At 31.2% G+C, this 19665-nt stretch overlaps 1 protein-coding gene and 1 pseudogene across 2 annotated transcripts; both read right to left on the bottom strand.

Annotated features, from left to right (window-relative positions):
- Nucleotides 1-2854: 2854 nt before the first annotated feature.
- On the bottom strand, nt 2855-4909 carry LOC145122352 (F-box/FBD/LRR-repeat protein At1g13570-like; annotated as a pseudogene).
- Nucleotides 4910-5844: 935 nt separating this feature from the next.
- EMB2746 (RNA-metabolising metallo-beta-lactamase family protein) lies at nt 5845-19359 on the bottom strand. 2 transcript variants are annotated; one of them, XM_079079412.1, is made up of 18 exons: nt 19159-19359; nt 17794-17963; nt 17188-17419; nt 16784-16907; nt 16595-16651; nt 15202-15393; nt 15034-15111; nt 14036-14218; nt 13162-13242; nt 12968-13033; nt 11875-11967; nt 10874-10999; nt 10681-10794; nt 9883-9978; nt 9701-9798; nt 8216-8661; nt 6231-6601; nt 5845-6141 (listed from the first exon to the last, which is right to left on the bottom strand). In XM_079079412.1, exons 2-18 carry the CDS (start codon nt 17906-17908, stop codon nt 6037-6039), a joined length of 2577 nt encoding a protein of 858 aa, XP_078935538.1. In that variant the 5' UTR covers nt 17909-17963; nt 19159-19359; the 3' UTR covers nt 5845-6036. The 2 variants fall into 2 exon arrangements, with proteins under 2 accessions (XP_078935538.1, XP_078935547.1); XM_079079421.1 differs by having other exon boundaries at nt 17794-17952.
- Between the last annotated feature and the right edge of the window lie 306 nt (nt 19360-19665).

Here is a 19665-nt window from a genome sequence, read left to right as displayed (position 1 = left end):
GTTGCGATTTGTAAATTAAATAAATGAGGTTTTTGTGAAATATGTTATGAGAATTATATGATTTTAAATGAAAATTTTGTTTGAAAATTTACGGTGTTACATGTATAGACATGGAAACTCATAAAGGTGGAAACTTTATGACTTAAAATGATGTTGTAGGACTAGATCTGAGTGTTGGATGAAAGAACTTAAGAGATTAAGCACTTAATGGAAAAGTGTCATTTGGCTGAATACGTTGGGTGTACCTTTGAGTACGATGCGCGTACTCGTACGGGGTCCCGATTCTGGACGATGAGTACGCCATGCGTACGAGCTGAGTACGGTGGGCGTACTCAGCCTGAAGTTGAATTGTTGACTTTGACTTCCGTTGATTGATGACTTTTTTACCAAGTTTGACCAAAGGTCAAACTTGAGGGTTTTGGGCTATTAAATAAGATTTCATCTGGTTCTGGTGTTAGTGGATTTACGGGTGCAAGCAATGCAGAAAAGAGATCGTGTCGTAGTGTTTCAGGGTTTTTTCGATTCAGGTGAGTCTTCTCCCTTGCTCGTAAGTCGAAGGCACCAATGTCGGCTCACTAAATTATGTATGTAGGATGTTAGTTGTCTTTGTGACTCTTGCATGTTTGTATGAGCCTGTGTGGTAGAATAATTGTATCTGTGATGAGCAGCTGGGTCTAGCTGTTATTATTGTGTTATGTTGTATATATGTGACTGAGACTGATGATAGTCTCCAGGTTTGCTGATAACCCATCGGGTGTGCTGTTAGCCCACTGGGATTGTTGATAGTCCCCAAGGTTGCTGATAACCCATAGTTGTTTATTTGTGTTGTGCTATGTGTGGTATTTTGGGAACTCACTAAGCTTTGTGCTTACGATTTGTGGTTTACATGTTTCAGGTGTTCTTATATTAAAGGAGGGGCACGGCTTGATTGCATTGCATCAATGGGGGATTTGTGTACTTGATAATTTTTAATGATACTCTGATAAATGTTTTAAATCTTGCAGTTGTGAAATAAATAAATACTTAAAGTTTTAATCGAAAAATGTGGGTTGAAATTTGGGACGTTACAAATATGAACAATTGTTAGTAAAGTAATGTAATTTAATCTATTATATATATCACTATTTATTATTATTATTGTTAATTAATTTAGTAGGCATCTTATTATCATTAGAAAGTTATAGAAGACTAAAGTGTAGGTGTAGAGTTTTATTTTTTTGTAGTGATCTTGCATTAATTAACTTATTTAGAATCGCTTTTAAAAATGATTTGAAAAGTTGTGAACGTTTAAAACTTCTTTTTTAGCTATTTAGAAATAACTTAAAAAACATTTTTAATTTGTTTGATATTTTGATTTAGGTTTTCGATTTAACATCATATCGACAATTAGTTTATTATGTTGACAATTAATAAATTAGGATATTAGATTGACAATTCAAAAAATTTATAACTAATATGATAATAATTTATATTTAATAATATATAGGGAAAAGTGAATATACCCTTAAGGGTATATAAGCTTAGGTACCCAAACTCACCATAATACGTCGTTTTGTTTGATATATTCATTATAATGTTCTTAAATTTCAACCCCTGACTTGATTTGCTTTCAAGATTTTCAAATTTTCACTATTATCTTCCTCTTACATCACATCTTTATGTCGAACACCTATTAGGCTATATATATTATAGTTAAAAATGAAAATTATGTAAAAGGAAGATAAATGTAAAATTTATAAATATCTTGGAATTAAATTAAGTTAGAAGTTGAATTAGAAGAACATTGGACAATTACAATGTGTATATGTGATACAAAACGACGTAATATGGTGAGTTTGAGTACCTAAACTTATAATATACATATATATATATATATATATATATATATATATATAAATTAATAAATTAAATATATTATATTGAAAGTTGAATGGTTAAGGGTTTCATTGCATGAGATGAAAGAAAAAATACATTTTTCATAGTATAATATGATATGTTGATATGATACTTTTTGGTGATTCCTCTTGTACACTTACATCCGAATGAGTGATCCCTATTTAGACTTTATTAGTATTTTGTAAATTGATGTGGGTTTTGCCTTACTGCAATAATTGAGTTATTATGAAAGAAGCCCGCATCTTTGAAGAATGATGATTCAAACACATCCTCCTTTTGGTTTCTAGCATTACTTTTGATTAACTTCATGTCTGTCTATGCCCCCTGTTAAGCACTCAAATGAGGTTGTGTTTGTTGATTAAGAGGCAGTTGATTCATTTTGTTAAGAGGTGGTTAATTCACACCACTCAGTTTTCCATCTGTTTTAGATTGGTTTAAACAATGAATATAACTGTCCTCACCTTAATCCCACACATATTGTGTTTCGGGAGCCAACAAAGCCACAAAGAAGACATATCCAACCATGTTTTGTAGTTTGACATTGTATTGTTTGGAAATGATTGCATATGGATGTTGTAATCTCAAACAGAATACAACATGATGCTTGGTGGTGATTTCACAATTTCACCTTTTTAATAGAGCATTTTTTATAATTTTTATAATTATTCAGCAAGTTAATTCAAATATTTTCTCAAACAGGAACATTTCATTTAGCAGGAAAAAATTACAAAACGTTAAAATGGTCATTTTTATCATTCTACAAAAATCTCGTATTTTACTTTAACGAAGTCTTGATTTCGGTTGTAGGTATCTGTCTACATTTTTGTAAATTGATGTTGAATTGTTGTTCATCTACTTTAAAATTGTACTTGATCACGTGACATAAAAATAAATACAAAAAATCAGTAATGCCACCCCAAAATAATTGCAATGTGGTTGAACATTATCACCTACATGATTATGGCTTGGGATTCAAGTAGAACATTTTTGCTTTTGTTGAGGCTCGAGGGAACTGCATCACATCTTTAGCAATGTCAAATCTTTTTTGAGCATCAGTTTTCTGACTTGGTGTAATGGTAAAGTTCTGGAGAGAAGGGGAATGAGCAAGAAGAAGCTTTATAAAAAGCAGTTCCGCTTTTGATCCTTTTAAATGTCTCATCTCAACAATTTTCAAATGTTCCAATGTACAATCCAAGCAGTTTGGGGATTCCAAGTGATTTGAAGCTGCTCCCACATCAACCCGAGTCTCCTAAAACAACAAAAAATGCAACCACAGTTTAGCATCAACTCTTGTATCGGATAAGCGAAAACTTTTTACCTATAATGTTCTCTACTTTACCATTGCCATGAATATACACAACGTTTCAAGATTTGGTGAGTTCCGAAGCAAACAAAGAGCACCGTGAAGTTGATGCAAATCAGCAAGTTGATAATGGAACAACCGCAATTGCTTTAAATTATAAATTGTTTGTGGAAGCAATTTTGGAATTTTTTCTGCAATAAAAAACTGTGAGATGAAAGTTAGTTTTTAACTTACCCAATATACAAAAGAATTACAATTATGCAAAAGAATTACAATAGACCGGAAATATAGGATCTCTTAAGAAAAAGAATAAAAAGTTTACCTTAAGAAAATGACTGTCGATATTGAACTGTATAACTCTTGGAAAGTTGCTCAACATTTTGGCCAAAGTCATTTTTTCAACTCCTACAAAATCTTGTATGGGTTTCTCGAAAGCAATCCAAACCTGAAAAAGGCATCGGTTGTCCAATAACTGAAGCAACATGGCATCAGGACAAGCAATGACAATTAAATTCTGCAGTTTTGTAGCCTTAATGTTGAAATTGTAAACATTTGTACACATATTCAGGGTCAACGTCTTAAGCCGTGGTAGGTTGATCTTAGTTCCACACAATCTACCCCCAAAATCAATACGCTTTAGAATAAGTTCTTCAAGATTGAGAAATCCTTCAAACTCACGTGGTGGATTGAAGAAACATTTTGTCACTTTCAAACTTCTCAATTCTAGACAAGAAAATACACAAGAAGGAAGTTCATAACGTTGATTTGCATTAACAATGATGAGTTCCATGAGACTGTTTCTTGATAGGAGTAGCATGAATTGATCGATTTCTTGGAAGCTATCAAGAAACATATTTGGTATATAAAGAGCAAATTTCAAGATCGGACCCTTGTGAAGGATCAAGACTTTGTTTATGATCCTTATAAAACCATTACGACTAAAAGCTCCATTTTTTGCAAACTTTTTAGAGAACTTCGGATCAAAAACCAGTGCCCTCATTGTGGTCCATCTGTACCTCCATTTTTTTGATATAATGCTTGTCCTTACAGCATCTTGAACTGGGACCCGCTCTAAGATCGAGTCTATCAAGTGTTCTGGCAATTGACTGATCCCATCTTCCTCAGCACAACTGACATTCCTCCTTTTAATTCTCTCTGTTATTAGATTCAGAAAAAAAAAATGGCTCCAAGTTATATCAAATATAAAATGGAATCCAATAAGAAAGATGGAGAAACTTGACGTTTCTAATACACTTCGTATTATCAATGAAGCTTTTGGGTGTGGTAGCATAGCTCATGAGAAAGAAACTGTCTCATTGATGATACTTATGATTTAATGGTTATAAGCATTTTTTAAGAAAAACTGACTCACGTATTACGTTTTGTAACCCTAAAAGATAATGATCAAAGTGTCTTTTAACAACATAATGATTTAAAAGAGGGTCATGGAATATCGAACGGAAAACTCTGGGAAAACGACGTGAATTCTGAAGATGTGTGCATGGAAAAAGTGTCACTCATGCCACGAAACCTAACTTAAAACAATTTCTATTGGGTTCAATTTTGATCTATCCTCAAGCTTCTATTTGCATCAATGGTTTCCCCACGAAAAACCAAACTTAAGACAACTTACATCACCACATAATGATTGACGACTACCTAAAAACAGAGTTTACATCACCACATATCTATTAATGTACCATGCATCATGTATCGGTATATTTATGCTAAAATGCATATGGCATATGTATACTGAAAATGCTTAAATTACCAAGTTAAAGTAAGAGTCTTTTTGGCATTAGCTTTTTATCTTGCATGGTCGGAACATAAAAGGAAGAAAATGGTTTTTTTCAACAAAAAAATGCCTAAAGTGCAAGATTTTTTCTTGAAATTAGTTTTTTTTTTTTTTTTTTTTTTTTTTTTTCAGAAATCAGTTGTCCAACTAAAATCCTCAAATTAACAAGTTATAGTTTCAAAAAAAGTGGCCAAAGTTTCTTACCTGGAAATTTTTAGGTATATAGGATTCCACCTCTTAGAATCCCGCAACAACTCCCATCTCACATGTTGTCAAAATAACACATAATTCTTGAATATCACAACTCAAGATCTCTTTTATGTGTTCGAGTCTATAAATACATATTATACATAATACTCAATTATGTGGCTAAAATCATTAAGCTTACCATCTTGTTCATAATAGCTCTATATTATAAACATTAACATCTATCTAGATTATACATTTTTAGTCTATTGTTACTAAAACCTTCATTTTAACTGATAGCGATTTTGATTGAACTATAAGACCTTATGACCCCTGTTGTTATACAATGCAGATAGACAAAACAAGTTGCACTGTGTTTGGTATGTATTGTGCTGGAACAAGGACTAATGTCAATGAGACACAAACTATAATCTTTTGTCGAACAAAATGGGACAGTGACTTGGTCATGATCTCTTGTTTATGTAAAAAATGTGAATACCCTCTTCATCCACATCAACAAAAATAACCCTGGAAAGCTTGTCCTTGTAGCCTATATAACTAACATCTATATATAACATTCAAATCTGTTAAGACAACATGCATAAAGATTCCAAAAGTTGGAGAAGATTGACATTTGACATAGGGTATGTATGTAGTCATGGAATACTCAAAACCCTAGAGGGATTCACCTCTTTTTATGTTTTTTTTTTTTTCATAATGGATTTTAGAAGAATACAATTTCTTAAGTTGAGTGGCAAAACCTAGCTTAAATAAACTCAAATCTAATGAAATTACATGACCACATAATTATATATTCCACTAGCAAAACCCTAGCTAACAGATTTCATTTCTTAAATCATTGTTTGTTTATCATAGTAGCATCAGAAGAAGTGGAGAAGATGTTATCCATGTCTTCATAATATTGCCAGCTTCTCTTGCTTTCAGATTCTTTCTTACTTTCCTGTTTAGAACAAAACAAGACATGAGTGAAACAATAATTATTATTAACATTTAAAAAAAAATGTAAAGTTAATATGGAAAATAAAAAACCTCGTATTTTTGAAGCAATGAAGCCCATAAAGATTTACATTGCCCAGGGCTTCGATTATACCCCTGAGTGGAAAGATTCCCAGATATTTCTTCCCAAAGTGCCATTCTTCCCTTCACAACTTGGAATCTACTATTCAATTCACCACGAAACTTTATAAGCTTTTTAACCTCTTCTGGTTTCCATCTGTTTCTTTTCAGAGGCTTCTTGTTTGTATTACTAGAATCAGAATCATCCTTGCTATCACTTTCCGATTGCTCAACGGAATCGGAATCCGTGTATGGTTTCCAGAATTCATCGGAATCGGAAACCGCGATTCCGGTCGAGTCGGAAACAGATGTGGTTTCTTCCTCGGATAACAATCCATCATCTCCTGTACAAAATAGAAAATAATTTCATATATTTTTACTCTAAATACCACATAGGATAAAAGAATTAATTAATTTAAGACCATCATTTAAATAAATAATCAGCTGTAATAAAGGTCTTGCAAACATATGCTTGAAGATGTTGCAAAAGAAATAAAAGATTAAAAAAAAAAGGTATATTAACAATTGGGTTAAATGCAAAAATAGGCGTTTGTAATTTCAATTTTTTATTACAAAAGAATTGTACTTTAAAATTTGGGTTAATCTCATAAAAGACCTTATATTTTGTGTTTTTTTTTTCGGATTAAACCTCAATTTTTTTTTTTTGCCTGAAAAGACCTATTTTTTCAATTTTTCCGAAAAACCCTCAACTTTGTATTTTTTTCCCGAAAAAAACCCTCAATCTTCTAACTGCTTCAAAATAAACCCTCAACTTTTTTAGTTTTTCTCGAAAAAACCCTCACATTCTACATTTTTTTTTGGGTTAACTAAAAAAAAACCTTATATTTTGTGTTTTTTCCTGATTAAACCTTAAATTTATTTTTTGCCTGAAATAAAACCTTGTATTTTTTCATTTTTTCCGAAAAAGTCCTCAAACTTTGTATTTTTTTCTGAAAAAAAAAACCTTCAACCTTCTAAATGCTTCCAAATAAACCCTAAACTTTTTTAGTTTTTCTCGAAAAAACCCTCACATTTTACAATTTTTCTGAAAAAAAAATGACTAAAACGTCAGATCGGAAAATGAAGACAAAATTGCAAGAATGGTCCCTGTGGTACGTCGAAAATTGCCACTTTGGGCCAAACAGGTTTTGACTAGCACAAATGGTCCAAAAGTTTCTATTTTGTTGCTAGTTTGGTCCATTCTGCTTTAATTTTTTATAAAATGACGATTATGCCCTCTGTATTTTCTTTTTTTCATTTTTGTATTACAAAAATAAAAGAAGAAAAGAAAAAAGAAAAGAAAAAAAATGCCCTTTCTCTCTCACTCAATCACACACACGCCGATTTCTTCTTCTTTTGTCGGTGGTAAGCAAGAAACAAGAGAGAGAGAGAGAGAGAGAGAGAGAGAGTGTGTGAGTGAGAGAGAGAGTGAGTGAATGAGTGAGTGAGAGAGAAAGGGTATTTTTTTCTTTTCTTTTTTCTTTTCTTCTTTTATTTTTGTAATACAAAAATGAAAAAAGAAAATACAGAGCGCATAATCGTCATTTTATAAAAAATTAAAGCAGAATGGACCACACTAGCAACAAAATGGAAACTGTTGGACCATTTGTGCTAGTCAAAACCTGTTTGGCCCAAAGTGGCAATTTTCGACATACCACAGGGACCATTCTTGCAATTTTGTCAAAAATGAAAAAATACAAGGTCTTTTTCAGAGAAAAAATAAACTTGAGGTTTAATCCGGGAAAAAAAACAAAATTTAAGGTCTTTTTTGAGATTAACCCTTAAAATTTCTACCAAATTATTGCTATAAATGGGAAGATTTTTAAGAGTACATTGTTGTAATAGAAAGAAACAAAAGTAGAATGTTATATATAATAATATAACAAACAAGTCAATGAAAATAAGTTGCAATTTCTTGCATATAACCCAATAAAATATAAATAGTGGATTATGCATACCTTTAGTATCAAAATCAGGATCTTTCTTTTCTTCTTGAAACTTACTTGACTTTCTCTTTTTTAAACTCCCATCAACCGATTTCCCCAAAGGCATCTCAAAGCCATTGTTGACATTCACATTCACATTCACACCAGATAACTTTTCACTAATTTCATCAGCAATAACAGCAATAGGATTTTCAATAGCATGTGTGATGACTTCAGGCCTTTTTCCACTATATTTTCTTACCATTTTCCTTAAAACTTCAGAAACAGTTCTTTCCATATGAGGTAAGGGACTTTTTATTGGACAGCTGGATAGGGCTGCATGTGCAGCACTATGAAGAGCATCTAGAAGCTTCCCATTGTCATGCCATAAGCATCGAGTAGTTATTCTTATTTTTCCTTTAATTGTTTCTTTCAATAATACAGTATTTTCGGTTGATTGAGGGCGCATGATTTCAATGCTGAAATACAGAAATGCAATAGTTAATGTGTGACTATATGACAATTTTACCCTTGCATTCGAACAAAAAATATATAACTATTCGTTGGTTTAAACAGTATTAATGGAGTTTGGAGGTAAAAAGAAGGGGAAAATAGGTAAAGGTATAGTTAGTGGGTAAATGACCATTTTACCCTTACGTTAGAACAAATAATATAATAATATTCATCAGTTTAAACAATATTAATGGAGTTTGGAGGAAAAAAGAAGGGAAAAATAGGTAAAGGCATAGTTTGTGGCTAAATGACCATTTTACCCTTACGTTAGAACAAAAAACATAACAATATTCATCAGTTTGAACAATATTAATGGAGTTTGGAGGAAAAAAGAAGGGCAAAATAGGTAAAGGTATAGTTGTCAACTCGTGACTTGAAAATATAATTTTTCTATTCGTGACTCGACTTGTGAGAGCCATGATACTAAAAGAAATTATATATAAATATATATATTTACACATATAAAGACTAAATTGTCTTAATGTGACTAAATGACCATTTTACCCTTACATTCGAAAAAAAAAAACATAACAGTATTCATCGGTATAAACAATATTAATGGGGTTTGGAGGGAAAAAGAAGGAGAAAACAAGTAAAGGCATAGTTGTCAATTTGTGACTCATAAGAGCAATGATATGAAAAAAAATCATATATAAATATATATTACACACATAAAGACATAATATTTGTTGAACATTAATACATATTTACCTCTCTTTCTTTAAATTATCCTAAATTTATAATGTAAATGCATATTAGGATTAGACTGAATGGGACTAGACAAGATTTCTAGGGTTATTTTCAATATTAGGATGAGGAGGGCATTTACGTCTTTTACAGAAATGAGAGATTGAGAGCAAATAGCAAATTGTCCCACCTTTTGGGCAGGACAAAAACCTTTGCAACATGCCAAACACAGTACAACCTGTTCTGTCATGTCATGTCATGTCACATGCCATGTCATCATGTGTAACAAATGGGGGTTTAGAGTTGAGAAATTTTAACCTGACAATTATTATTCCATCTGTTGCAATTTTCATCCTTTCATCTACACAAAGATCAGCAGATGTACCAAATGCTTTGTCACCATCACTGTACATCAACTGCAGTTGTGGGATTCTATCAGTGTGTGTGTGTGTGTGAGAGAGAGAGAGAAAGAAAGAGAGGAGAGAGAAAGAGAGAGAAACCTGTAAATTTTCTTTTCCTAGGGCTATGAAACCATTAGACAAAACTCTTCTGTTCCTCAAATGAGAAACCCCAAGCATTTCTCCATTCTTAATGACCTGTTTATTGATAACATAAAATTAACATAATTACAACTAGAAATCATCAACGCAGACAAGGTTTTGCTTACGAAATTACAGGGACTGTTTTTGAAAAAAAAAACCACAGGGACCATTTTTGTAATTCATTTTCTATGTAGGGACCAAAGCTCACTTTTGTAAATTTGTTATTAGGAAGGGGCATTTATGTAATTTTTAAACATATGCATCATTCTTGTAAAATATAATTCTGCACAAGGACCTATTACGTAAATTACAAGGACTGTTCTTGTAATTTATTTTCTACGTAGGGACCAAACATGCGAAACCTGCAACATGCCAAGATACGAAAGGTATAGAAATGAAAAATGTTGGTATCCAAATTTGAGGGGGTAAAAGTGAAATTTTTATAAATTGGGGTGGAAAGTGCAGGCGTACGAAAGTTTAGGGATTAAACATGCCAAAATAAGAAAGTTATGTAGCTAAAGTCTAAAATAAGAAAGTTTGTGGCTAAAGTTTAAGATTATTTGTGGCCAAAATGTAAAAATCTAGAACTATGTATTGTGGCCATAATTTAATATAAAAACTTCAGTGGCAAAAGTTTAAAAGCCTAAAGCTTTACTCTTCATAAGGACTTTTGTTTTACTTTTAATATATACTAGTATGATAATAGAGACAAAGGTGGAAAAGACGTAAATGCCCTCCTTAATAGTAGATACTTACAGCAGTGTGATGAATCCCAGTGGATTTTCCAAGCAATTCATGTTCTTTGAGGAATAAGAGTTCCCCATGAATAGGTAAAAAATGTTGTGGTTTCACAATCCTCAGTACTTCTTCCTACAAAATTCAAATTCAAATTCTAATTAATATGTTTTTTTTTTTATTTAGTTAATCAAGAAAAGAAAAAAATAATTACCAATTCTTCACGATAGGCATGACCAGATGTGTGTAGTTGTTCATTTTTACCCATGACTATTGTGGGCCCAATTTCTGATAATCGATTCATCATTTTCATTACTCTAGATTCATTACCAGGAATCACCTATAATAATAATATAAATAAAACAAGGGAGATGATTTCAAAAAAAAAAAAAAAAAAAAAAAAAAAAAACTAGGGTTATTCTCATAGAAGACATTATATTTTATGTTCTTTTCTGGATTAAACCTCGTCTTTATTTTTTTTCATGGAAAAGAGCTTGTATTTTTTTCATTTTTTTCCGGAAAAACCCTCGACTTTGTCTTTTTTTCATGAAAAAAACCCTCGACCTTCTAAATGTTTCCAAATAAATCCTCAACTTTTGTAGTTTTTCCTGGGGTTAATCTCAAAAAAACCTTATATTTTGTGTTTTTTCCGGATTAAACCTCGAATTTATTTTTTGCCTGAAAAAGACCTTGTATTTTTTTTCATTTTTTCCGATCTGGCCCTTTTAGTCATTTTTTTGCCAAACAATTTGTAAAATGTGAAGGGTTTTTTGAGAAAAACGAGCCAAGTTGAGTGTTTATTTGGAATTATTTAGAACGTTGAGGGTTTTTTTTCAGAAAAAAGTACAAAGTTGAGGGATTTTTCGGAAAAAATGAAAAGATACAAGGGATTTTTCGGAAAAAATGAAAAGATACAAGGTCTTTTTCAGGCAAAAAATAATTTTTTGAGGTTTAATCCGGAAAAAACTCAAAATATAAGGTCTTTTTTTAGATTAACCCTTTTTCCTAAAAAAAAAACCCTTACATTTTACAACTCATTTTTATAGGAAAAAAAAAAACTAAAAGGGCCAGATCAGAAAAAATGAAAAAATGCAAGGTCTTTTACATGAAAAAAATAAAGTCTTTTATGTGATTAACCCAAAAAACTAATTAAATTATCACAATGTACATATTTTTTTAATACTATGATGATTGGGATGATATATAATAAATAACCTTGGCAGAATACAAAATTAAGTCTTCTTTGCTCAATTTGAAAAAATGACTGCTTCCAAATGATGCAAGGTTAAGTGCAGCACGAGGTTCTGCCTGCATAAGCAAATAGCCAAATATAAGTCTATTTTCACTTTTATAATTTAATAGATATTTAATTTTCTCCAATTACAGCATTGTACTTTGAAAAATCTACCATGTCATTTTTATACTTAGGTAGATATTTCAAAGTATGATGTATAAATATTAAAAAAAAAACTAGTTGGCGAATTGATTTAATCTTATATTTTTGACATCATTAATGAAATAGAATAACTATTTTGTAATTTTTCAATTAAACATTGACCATTTCTGAAAATTTCTGAAATGTAGGGACCAATTCTATAATTGTAAGAAACAGGACAATTTGTATAACTACACTATTCCATAGGGACCATTTCTGGGAATTCCATATTAGACGGGGACCATTTTTCTAGTTTTATGATACATAGGGACCATTTCCGTAATTTTACATAGGGACCATTTCCGTAATTTTACATAGGGACCATTCTGTAATTTTCCATTTAAGCAGGGACCATTCCTACAAATATTTGATAATACAGGAAGCATTTTTCTAGTTTTATGATATTACATAAGGACCATTCTGTAATTTTCCATTTAAGCAGAGACCATTTCTACAAATATTTGATAATATAGGAAGCATTTTTCTAGTTTTATGATACACAGGGACCATTCTGTAATTTTCCATATAAACATTGTAATTAACCTAAAGTGGCCACAATAGTATATAACTATAGGGACTAAACGTGTAATTATTCCATTTTAAAACTACAGGGACTAAACATGGCATTTCTGTAAATTGGATTAATTAGGTGCATGTTAGCACAATGGCAAGGAGTATGATAGCATAAAGGCATGCCTAATAGGCAGCAATTGTGTGTATATATACAATATAAAAATACACTGTTGTAATATAAAGAAATGAAAGTAGGATGCTATTTAAATAAATAAATGAAAATATGTTGCTATTTCTTGCATTTAACCTAATTACTAAAATCAAGTTTACTTTCTAATTGCACCTATTATTGCAACTTACTTGAGAGCCAGTAGTAACAATTAGCAAGTCTTTTGGAGCATAACCATCAATGTCTTCAACTTTCACCTACACAACATGAATAGTGGTCAATATTTAAAAAAAAAAAATAAAAAAAATAAAAAAAAAAAAAAAAAGGTGACTTTATACACCAAATGAAAACCATGAAAACATAAATTTAGGGTCAAGTTGTTTACAAGAGTTGAAGGATCAATTGGTGCCTTTCCATCTTTCCATGCAGCATCAAGATATGTCCTCAAAGACATCCCAACAAATACCTGAAACAAAACAGGGGTATTTTAGACATTTGACTAGACGATACTTTAGCTTGTGGAAAAGGGTATTTTGGAACACATTCGACTAGAAGATACTTCATCTTGTGGAAAAAAGGTATTTCCGACATTCGACTAGAATATGTTATTTTGTGGAAAAGGGCATTTTAGACATTTGGCTAAAAGATACTTTATTTTGGAAAAAAGGGTATTTTAGACATTTGACTAGAAAATATTTTATCCAATGAAAGGTCGCTAGTGATTAACTTCCCATTTGACTAGAAGATACTTTATCTTTGTAGAAAAGGGCATTTTAGACATTTGACTAGAAGATACTTTATCTTGTGGATTGTGGAAACAGGTATTTTCAACATTCGACTAAAATATACGTTATTTTGTGGGAAAGGGTATTTTAGACATTTGACTTCCCAACCATTGTACTTGGTTTTTTTGTAGTAAACAAACCACACCGTATTTTATAACAAAGAGCAGTTTTGGAATAATATTGAAAACCAACATGAAAAGGGTATTTTAGACATTTGACTAGAAAACACAAAATCCAATGAAAGTTTTCTAGTGATTGAACTCCAAAACCATTCGACTTATTTCTTTCTAGTAAACAAACCATATATCATTAACAAAAATTGCAAAAAAAAAACACACTGTATTTTCATATTTTGTAACAATGAGCAGTTTTGGAACAATATTGGAAATATAAGTAAAAAATATTCCAAGAAAATGAATTTCTTTTGCATTTTCCATAAGATGATGACTCATGAGGATAAAAAAAAAAACATACCAACTTTCTTCCAGTTGCATCAGCTGCAGCTTTAACACTTCCAAGTCTATGAATATTTGATGAAAATTGAGTTGTTATTACTCTTCCTTTTGCAGCTGAAATATTCCTAAGTAATGAATTTGCTACAACTGTTTCACTAAGTGTTCTTCCAGGTGAGAGTATGTTTGTTGAATCACTCATCATCTGACAAACATACAAAAGGGTATTTTAGTCATTTCGCTAAAAATTGTGTGTTGTATCAGATATTGCAATTTGTAACATAAGGCATTATTGACAAAAGGACAGAGGAAGTAAATTGTAACATAAGGCATTATTGACAAAAGGTTCACATGTAGAAGAAATTATTCAACATGACTTGTAGACATAAGGGTAAAATGGTCATTGACACTCGTAACATCGTAAGTGTTTGTTCAAACTACTATCAAGATTACTAGCTTTCACAAATTTCACTATCTGTTGACTCAATTACCAATTTGGGGATGAAAAGTTAACTTGTTTTGTGAAAAAGGGTATTTTAGGCATTTCGCTAAAAATTGTGTGTGGTATCAGATGTTGCGATTTGTATAGGACAAAGGAAGTAAATTGTAACATAAGACATTGATAACAAGGTTCATATGTAGAAGAAATTATTCAACATCACTTGTAGACATAAGGGTAAAATGGTCATTGACTCTCATAACATTGCAAGTGTTTATTCAAACTATTATCAAGATTACAAGCTTTCACAAATTCCACTATCAGTTTCTAAGGGCATAAATAATGTCTGTCTAGAATAAGTGTTGTATGAACAAAGATCGTTCCCTTTTTGGACTTAATGAGAGTAAATGTAAATGACCATTTTACCCTTCTATCTAGAAATGATCTTTTTGTTTTAACTGAGAACTGTTATAAACTGAACATAATATTTAATCTATATACATTATTAACTTAACTTAAACCATATATAATATTCAATAACTTGCCCTTTTTTAAAGTTAAAAGAAAATATAGGAACTTACCAAAGTTACCCCTTCTTTTGAGAGCTGTTCTAAACCTTCACGATCAAAAACTTGCCCATCCAATGGTGACTCATCAATCTGTTGAATATAAAGTTGTAATTAAGTATTAACTGATTAAGAACAAACAATGGATACACATTAGAAACTAAGTGTAAAATGTAAAATTACCTTCCAGTCCCCAGTATGAAGAATAACACCATCAGAACATCTAAGAACTAATCCAGAACAATCAGGGATTGAATGAGTAACCCTAATTGGCTCTATTTCAAAAGGTCCAGCTATAAATTTCTTCTTTGTTTTAAATGTTTTAAGCCTTGAAGGCACAAATATGCCTGATTCCTTCAATCTCTTCTTAATAAGCTGCTCAAAAAACAAAAGCAAAAATCTCCAAATGTCTAAAACATAGTAATATCCATTCATATGTGTAAATACATAAGTCAAATTTATATTTTGGGCAGTTTTATAGTTGGGTTGATCTCAAAAAAGACCTTATATTTTGTGTTTTTTTCCGGATTAAACCTCAAACTTTTTTTTTTGCATGAAAAAGACCTTGTATGTTTTCATTTTTTCCGAAAAAGCCCTCAACTTTGTATTTTTTTTTTCCGAAAAAAACCCTCAACCTTCTAAATGCAACCCTCAACTTTTTTTACTTTTTCTCGAAAAAACCCTCATATTTTACAATATTTTTGGGGGTTTTATGAAGAAAAGTCCCATTATTTTGGGAAAACTTTTGATAAAGTCCTAAAAAAAATTTTATGAACAGAAAAGTCGGGAAATCTACAGAAAAGTCCCAAACTTTTGGGAAAAGTTTCAATAAAGTCCTAAAAGTTTTTTTTTGAACAGAAAAGTCCCGATTATTTAACATTTTGCCCAAATTAATGAAAAAATCCTCTTTTATATTTGAACAGCAAATGACAGATTATATGATTTTCTCAAAATAATGGAACTTTTCTGTTCAAAAAAACAAATTTAGGACTTTTTTGAAACTTTTCCCAAAAGTTTGGGACTTTACCCCAATTAAAGAGAAAAAAAATTTTTTTATTTTAACAGGAAATAACAGATTACGTGCTTTTTCCCAAAATAATAAAACTTTTCTGTTGAAAAAAAAACGTTTAGGACTTTATCAAAAAATTTCCCCAAATAACGGGACTTTTCTGCATAAAACCCTTTTTTTGGAGAAAAATGACTAAAAGGGCCAGATTGGAAAAAATGAAAAAATACAAGGTCTTTTTCAGGCAAAAAAGATTGAGGTCTAATCCGGAAAAAACACAAAATATAATGTATTTTTTTAGATTAACCCTTTTATAGTTTCATCACTTATACAGTTATACTTCATATTTTTCCACTCAAACCATAAAAATTGATGACATTTTTCCAAATTAACCATTTCAGCCTGTTGGGAAAACATCTAAACTTATATGGTTTGATTGGAAAAAAAAATATGAAGTATTAGTGGTTGATAAACTGCAAAACTGCTAAAAATATAATGTTTTTTTTTTTGTAATTTGCTAAAATACATATATAAAACTAGAAAAATAAGAGGAGAAAAGGACATTTAGACCTCCATTGTAAAGGTTGATGAAAATATTGGAGTACGTGAATCCAAAGCAGGTATAACCTGGTTAAAAAGTGAGAACAAAATGTTAGAAAGTATAATTGAATGATAATAAATATATATATATATATATATATTAAAATGATAAGCAATAAAAGAAATGATTTTTAATAAGAAGTGGAATAGAAACTTTACCCAAGGCAACGCACCAATGTGATCTTCATGCCCATGTGTTATAACAACTGCTTCAATTTTATGAGACCATTTTTTTATAAATGTTGTATCAGGTATAATTTTTTGAACACCAAGATCCTCATAGCTGAAAAAAAAAATTATTAACATTCACAATCAGTAATGGCCATAAAGTTTATAAAAGATTTTGATTTAATGGACATAAAGAGAACATGACTTAAACATATTTGAACTTATAGTGTTCAACATAAGTTATTAATTGTGGTATTCATTTTTTATAACTTCTTTTCATTGTGGTTATTTACAATCTCAATTTGTAACGATTTTCAAATAAACAATCAACTATTATTCAGAATCCAAACAATACTTATAAGGAAAAAGGAAAAAGGAAAGAGATTCTTTCTTACTCTGGGAACATGACACCAGCATCAATAAGAATATACCGATCAAAATTCCCAACAAGCATACAATTCATTCCAATTTCTCCTAAGCCACCAATTGGAAGAACACGAAGAGGTGGACCATTTTGCCCTTCATAAAATTTCTCCATTTTTCGCTTCACAGAATCTTCCATGCTCTTTCCAGCTCCTTCAAATCTTCCAGATCTCTTATACCCAACTTTAGATCCATGACTAGTACCTATTCAACATTCCAAATTGCTTAATTCAACAAACAGGTATCCAAGAATGTATCATACTATCATCATCAATTCATCATGAACAAAATCAAGAAAAATGATGAGATTTTGGCCCCGTTTGATAGACATCTTTCCAGGTCCAAACAGATCTTTATGGCTGAATGGGCTGGAAAGACTGTTTGATTTGCATAAGAAAAGTGGTCTTTCCCAGTAAGACATGTCTTTCCCAGAAAGCCCTAAAACCATATCTTTTTGGCTGAATGGTCATTTTTCATCATTCAGCACAGTCAGTCAGATGTACAATCAAACAACATGGTTTCTTTCCCGGTCAGTAAACTTTCCCAGACAACAACTATCAAACGGGCCCTTTATTTACCTGTAAATGAAGGAGGTGGCATAGAGCAAGAAACTGGAAGCTTGGAAGTATTTGGTTGCCACCATAGCCTGTGATGATGACAATGTGATATGGCACTGAAAGAAGCCATTGCCATCTTTGAACTTCACTTAGACTTAGTGGAGCATGAGTGTCTGATGTCTGTAAAAAAACTTCATACATTGGAAGTGATTTAGAATATCTTCAGAAGTAGAATTATGTTGCTTTATTTAAATGAGAATGTGTTATATGAATTACTAATTAAACATCGAGTCATAAAGTGAATATGATTATATGAAAAAACCGAAATGTAACATATACAAAATCATAACTTGTAAAATTTAAGTTCTTGTATTTTCTTTTTAATTGTATTGTTTTAACTTTCCTCCTTCCACTTCAAGTTGCTATGTTCATGCCTAGCTTTTAAAGTGGGCATGATAACTAGTAGGGTATGCAATATTTACTGAAAGTTATAAATTTCATCAGGAAAAATATCAATAATCCTTTCATGTTTAGCTAAAAATGAATTTTGATACTTAAAACTACACAACAAACAAAGACTATCAATGGGTAGTAAAGATTTTAAACAATAAACATGTGGAAATTGAATACACATGAACAATGCAATTCAACTTCAAACCACAATAAACATATACTCAAGTTAAAACCTTTGAAAGTAATTATAGTAAACATTAAACAATTAAAAACAATAAAAGTTTCTACTGTAAAAGCAACTAAAATTTACAGAATTACAGTGAACTAACTGTACTCAAAATCCAAAGTTATAACAAAAAAAACCCAGCTACTAAGCTGTACATAAAGTAAACTCTTTAAGCAAGAAACAACCAATTCGTATCATTGAAGAAGATATAATCGTAGATGAACTCAAGCTCTCAGCCAAATTAAGAGCATCAGTGTTAGAGCATCCCCAATTCCAGCTTTTTCAAAAAAAAAAAAAAACTCTTGAAAAATGGAAAAACTATTGTGAGAGCTTTTTGAGTAAGCTTGTTAATTAACAAGCTCTAGCTTTTTCATTTCTGGTATGGGACAACATATTTTTAACCAATTAAAACTATACAACATCTAAAAACAACTAATAAAAAGCAAAATGAAAAAGCTCGCGTATTATGAGACTTTTGTATTCTTAGTTTTTTTATGAAAAAAATCAATTAAAAAGTTCCCCTGTATGCTCTTACAGGCTGTGGAACATTTTTGGTTCCAGAAATATTGAATTGCAAAAGAGAAGAGAATGTCTGTGTGTGTTTGAGAGAGAGAGAGAGAGAGAGAGAGAGAGAGAGAGAACAAATGTAGCCAAAATCAGAAATTTGAAACCAAAATCAATAATTATAGTGTATAATTTATGCATACCTTCTTAGTCTAACTGTATGAGAGAATCAGTAGAAATACTAGAATTAGAGAATCCAAAATCACCCAGTAACCAAAATCGAAAACCGGAGGCAGAGAGGCTGTCGGCTACTCGGCTCCTCCAGAGACCACAAATCGCCTTCCTCGTCTCCTCAATCCGAAATATTCAGAAACTTTCTTTTACCGTTGCAGGAATATCTCCAATTGATTGGGGATTTCAGATAAGGCGCGGTGGCTTTGGGCTGAGAAGCGGAGGTATATCGATATGGGCTTTGTATTGGACTTTTGGATTTGTAATATAGTTAAATTTTGGGCCCGCGTGATTTAAAATAGTAATTGAATTTTGTGGAACTTAGTGGTCATTAAAAAAAAAAAAAACCTGGAAGAAAATATAGGTTATCCCTAACTTATAAATTCAAACGTAGTCTAATTGTCTAAAGTGTTTAAAGTAGCTCAAAGTGTTTAAGCCTAAACTTAATACCAAAGTCTTTTTAATGAAATAAGAGGTAG

This window comes from Lactuca virosa, chromosome 1 (assembly GCF_052849685.1).
Source record: "Lactuca virosa cultivar CGN04683 chromosome 1, Lactuca_virosa_CGN04683_v6, whole genome shotgun sequence".
NCBI classification, from domain to species: Eukaryota; Viridiplantae; Streptophyta; class Magnoliopsida; order Asterales; family Asteraceae; genus Lactuca; species Lactuca virosa.
Note: the sequence above shows the minus strand (reverse complement) of the source record. Positions and strands in the feature narration are given on the sequence as shown.

What these genes read in the sequence shown, in the direction of transcription:
- EMB2746 (XM_079079412.1), bottom strand. Translation starts at nt 17,908, where the DNA reads ATGGCAATGGCTTCTTTCAGTGCCATATCACATTGTCATCATCACAGG. An exon ending in ATGCAACTGGAAGAAAGTTG is followed by an intron (nt 13,243 to 14,035) that starts GTATGTTTTTTT and finishes GTTTTGTTTCAG; the next exon opens with GTATTTGTTGGGATGTCTTT. An exon ending in GATGGAATAATAATTGTCAG is followed by an intron (nt 8,662 to 9,700) that starts GTTAAAATTTCT and finishes TCTGTATTTCAG; the next exon opens with CATTGAAATCATGCGCCCTC.